This window comes from Limulus polyphemus, unplaced genomic scaffold (assembly GCF_000517525.1).
Source record: "Limulus polyphemus unplaced genomic scaffold, Limulus_polyphemus-2.1.2 Scaffold3219, whole genome shotgun sequence".
Classification (NCBI taxonomy): domain Eukaryota; kingdom Metazoa; phylum Arthropoda; class Merostomata; order Xiphosura; family Limulidae; genus Limulus; species Limulus polyphemus.
In genome coordinates, this window is record NW_013668829.1 from 94,534 (window position 1) to 99,392 (window position 4,859).

Below are 4,859 nucleotides of genomic sequence, written 5' to 3' on the forward strand. Positions count from 1 at the left end.
AACTTTTACACACACACACACACACACACACACAAAGATGAATTTTAATAAAATGTCCATTACTAAAATACAAAAACTAGAATAAACACATCAACTGCAAAATGAATCTCAGCTGAGGTTAAACCAAAACATAACTGTTGTTGTCAATTTCCAAAATGCTGTTAAGTAAAAAATGATTAAAATTGAAACTGAAAAATTATACTTAGTAATCTGAAAACAATACAAAGGTGAACAAATAACCAAAAAATTAAAAGAAATATGCCCAGAATCATGGAAGTAGAGAACAAATAAAGCAAAAACATAACAAACTGACATGAAGAAAATATGTCCTCATCCATAAAATGAAAGGTATGTTTGAAATAAAGCATAAAAAATAACCATGAAATATGCAATACGAGAAAAAAAATCAAAGTTAGATTCGAGAAACATTAATAATTGTACATAAAATCAGGATCAAAGTGTTATGAAAAAAAAAACACACATTAACTTACCATATACAACATGTTCTGCTAGAGCCTTTACTACCTGGCGATAATCTTCAACTACAATATCCGTACCATATAGTAAGCCACTTGTTGGAGTCGAGCGAAGTGGACGATCAACAGAAACCAAGGATTGAGGGGAAAGATTCATTTGAAACTTCTTTGATGAGTTAAGGAATTCCTGCTCCAAGAAGAAAGGTCTTAACAGCTGTTTATTATTTTATAACAAAATAACCACAAAAAACATTTTTAATACTACAGAAAGGCATTTGAAAAAATAGCTTAATTAAGAACTATTCAAGATTTCTGACATTTAGATCCAGACATAGAATTTTCTTCAAACATCCCTCTATAAGTCATGTGCACAATTCATTTGCATTTATGCCTGTTAACATAAACAAGCATAAATGCAAATGAATTTCACAAGTGCTGGAAACATTTTGAAAGCTATGAACCCTCCAAAGTAAATATTTAAAAACTTTTGCACCAATTCTTTACTACTATCTAATTTTATCCCTAGCCAAAAATAAAACTAACTGCATAATAAATTGAAAAAAACAACAACAGGAAAATGTAGTAGTAATCAGTTAAAGCTAATCACAGACAATGAAAAAAAATTTTTTTTTTGGTTTGGCAAATTATGGAACATAATGCTTAGATTAATAATGGCTGGAGATGGCTTGAATGGGTAATGAAGAAAAACTTTAATATAAGTTTAACATAACAGCAAATGTTCAACGTTTCGACAAGGTTTTGTCATTATCAGGTACAAGTTCCTCATCACCGAATAATGCTTAGAATAATACAAAATAAAGTTTAAAAAATGTTTTACAAAATGAGAGAAGTTAAATTTTTTAGAGAGTCTGTTAAGAAGTTGTAGGAAAAAATATACAATACATTTAAGTGTTTCTGGTTTGAGGGATTTTTTTAGAGGGCAATTCCTTGCTAACTTACTAACTGTAAAAAAAAAAAAGACAGAAACAAAACAAACAATATTATGCTATTACATGTTTGAAAATTATTTACATAATTCAGTAACTCTAAAACACTGACAAAAGGAATTGTTAAATATCTGAAAGGTGAAATACCTCACTGGTAAAATAAGCAATATAAATTTAGCAAATCACTCTGAAATAATGATAATCCTAGCCTAAAATCACTGAACATACAGTGAAACATCCATTAAAAAAAGATTAAAATATATGAAACTCACTCTCAAAGAGAAGGGCTGACAAAAGTCAACTCTAACAGAACCAAAATTAGAATGGAAAATACGCCAAACTGCTTTCACAGCATGCTTGAAATCTTCCATAATCTTGGGTTTACCCTAGTTAACAAAATTAGTGACAAAAATTAAAATCCTGTTTTTTTAATAAATATTTCAATTTTTCATTTAAGACAGGTAACTGTTTGTAACATTTTTACAATGTAAAATTTAATACAAAAAAATTGTACTACAGATCATAATTATAATTAAACTTCTTTCTTTGGAAAATAACAATTCAAAATTTAATTAAACACCTTTACTATCAATTTATGTGAATAAAATTAACATTATAATGTATGTTATCTAAGTTTTAAGTCCTTAATTTCAACAGAAACCTTTAAAAACAATCAGATGTATTGCCATGTGACCCACAAGCTATGAAATTTCTCTACTTTGTCACTCTGTATCTTCAATAATACAATACCGGTTGTGTGGATGTACGTCTAGATGATAAGACATTTACTTGACCTTTATTCACACATTTCAGTGTTTTCTGAACGAATGCAGTGGAAACAAATACATTTTGTCAACCCCTGACTGGTGCCACACCCATCTTCAATAGATTTGTTTGAGCTTTATAGCCTACATGTAGAGGTTACATATGCATGTATATGGTCATTATAAAGAGATCATTTTACACTATAATCCAACAATGGGTATTTTGAAATTGGTGTATAGTTTTCACCACGGGGTACACGTGACTATCTGTAGTAGTATTGGCTGCTTGATTGACTATAGCATTTACAGTTGTTCTTTATCTAAATATGTTATAGTTAGAGATACAGTTAAATTGTATTTCGGTCTTAATTATATATTTTAGTTAATTGTATCCTACTTACGTTTTAAAATGCATAATTGAATAGTTTAAACATTTTTAAAATACATATTATACTTTGCATCAGTTCTCAAGGCTTACGATATTATGCAGTGCAAGAAAGTTTTGCCGAGGGGTAGTGAATCTCTGCCAGAGATACTGTAATATACCCAGAGGGCACCCTTAACTTGAAGATGAATAATAAATAGTAATGGACAAGAAAGGAAAAGAAAACAATAAAAATTAACTAGATGTGAAAAGGAAAAGACCTTATATAACCAAAAGATCTTTAAGGATATTCTACAAAAAATTTAAAGGTAGGTACTTTTTCATTTCCCTAATTGTAAACATTTCATTGCATTGTACCTTGATGATAACAGCTAGAGTTAGTGATATGGTAGAGAAAATGAAAAATAAAATATAAACATTTACTTTAAAAAACTATTCATTTAGGAGGTTCTAGAAGTTATACAAAGGAAATATGAAAACTACAAGACGAAGAAAAACATTTTTTATACTTAAAATGATAATCACTTTGCGCTCTATTTATTAAGAGTTTGAGTGCGAGTAACTACAATAGACAAATAACATATTTTTAACAAAAACACTTAATTATAATAATGTCATTCTTTGTGCACTAGATACTTATGATCTTTAACAAAATGTATTATTGCACAAGTGAAATTCCTGATACAGCATTCTGTAAATAGTATGAGCCAATTGTAAAAGGGTTATACAATCTTATTTAATTCATAAAATAAGTAAAATGTACCATACCTAAAGATTCATGAAGTTAATAGTACTTACTAACTGTTCTAGAACAAAGTTGCCATCCATTATTTTCTCATAGCTGATACCAACAGGCACAATATAGGCATCTTCTACAATCCCTGATTTTAAAAGAATAACAATAACAATTTGGTTAATTTAGCAGAATATTTCCTGCCTACTTATAGGTATATAATATATACATTTCTGACACAACACTTTAACTTTAAAAAACAAACTAAGCACTCTATGATAATATATTTCTGACACAACATTATAACTTGAAAAGAAACAAAGTAGATCCATAGTAATTATATACTGACATAGCACAAAAAACAGCAAAGGAAAAATCTGAATAAAATAAGTAATACATTTTGATTTCATGATATGCAATATATATACAAGAACTAGCATGTGTACTTTTTTAAATACATAACATAGTTGTCTTTCAAAATCTTACTAGAAAAATTACAAGAGACTATTGCATGACATTACAACCCTACCTTCATTAACAGTATCCACGACCACAGACAACAAACCAGCTTTGGGCAAAGAAGCTTTTCCAGTCCGAGTTCTTCCTCCTTCAATGAAGAATTCGAGACTATGACCTTCTCGCATACTTTCTGACATATACTGAGATAACAGAAAGAAAAGTGTAAATTTCTGATAATCTCATATAAGTGCAAGAAGTTACAATTGTTTCCTAAAATTAATTGAGTGAAACCCACAGAAACCAGTAACCCAATGCAATGACTTTTCAAAATATTTTATTCTATAATCTAAAATATCATATTCATTGGATTTAATTATATGAAAGCCTTTAGTACTAAGCCTTTAAAGATTGTATTTTCATATCACAGCTTCACAACTGATCATGTTGAAAAACATACAAATTTGCTCATGTCATGAACAACTATAAAAATCATATTAACTCACCGAATGGAGAATGGCACGATAGACTCTGTCCTTCTTTCCTTTATGAGGGTCCAGTTTTCTTTGGATGAAAAAGGCTCCAAGTCCTCTCATTAAAACCCTGAGAATTTTGTAATTTCAAAACTATAAATCTTCAATAGTTAAAATATATATATATCTTACAGTATTATTTTTCCCTTAACTCTACTGGCACGGATACCCTTTACTGTGCATGACACTAGGTTTTAGTGTCTTACATTCAACATTTTATTAAACTACTTTTTGTTTATGTCATACCAATTAAAATAGCATATTTTCTTAGCTAATAATCCATATTTTAATAGTATACAAGTTTTAAGTTCTTAATTCTAAAAGGAAATATATGAAAAAATACTGAATTTCCACTAGTGTAACACACATGACAAATTTTGTCTTAACATGTCATCATTCCTTTTTTATCTATCACCCCTCGAAAATGTACGAAATTAAACGTAAAATGCTCTCTATAAAATTGTTATTGCTCAAACAGACCATAATTTTTATAGCCTTTAATACTGTTTGGTCACAGAGCTATCAAAGAGAAAATCAGACCCTCCTGCCACACCCACCTGTCACA

General features: G+C 29.2%; 1 protein-coding gene across 2 annotated transcripts in view; it reads right to left on the reverse strand.

Moving 5' to 3' along the window:
- LOC106468916 (glycerol-3-phosphate acyltransferase 1, mitochondrial-like) overlaps positions 1–4,859 on the reverse strand; it is a 42,311-nt gene that overhangs the window by 15,520 nt on the left and 21,932 nt on the right. For both annotated transcript variants that reach the window (XM_022397318.1, XM_022397319.1), the window contains exons 10-14: positions 4,268–4,364; positions 3,835–3,964; positions 3,371–3,453; positions 1,696–1,809; positions 492–663 (exon numbers count right to left, since the gene is read on the reverse strand). In XM_022397318.1, the coding sequence (XP_022253026.1) occupies positions 492–663; positions 1,696–1,809; positions 3,371–3,453; positions 3,835–3,964; positions 4,268–4,364 (596 nt within the window). The remainder of the gene's footprint in view (positions 1–491; positions 664–1,695; positions 1,810–3,370; positions 3,454–3,834; positions 3,965–4,267; positions 4,365–4,859) is intronic.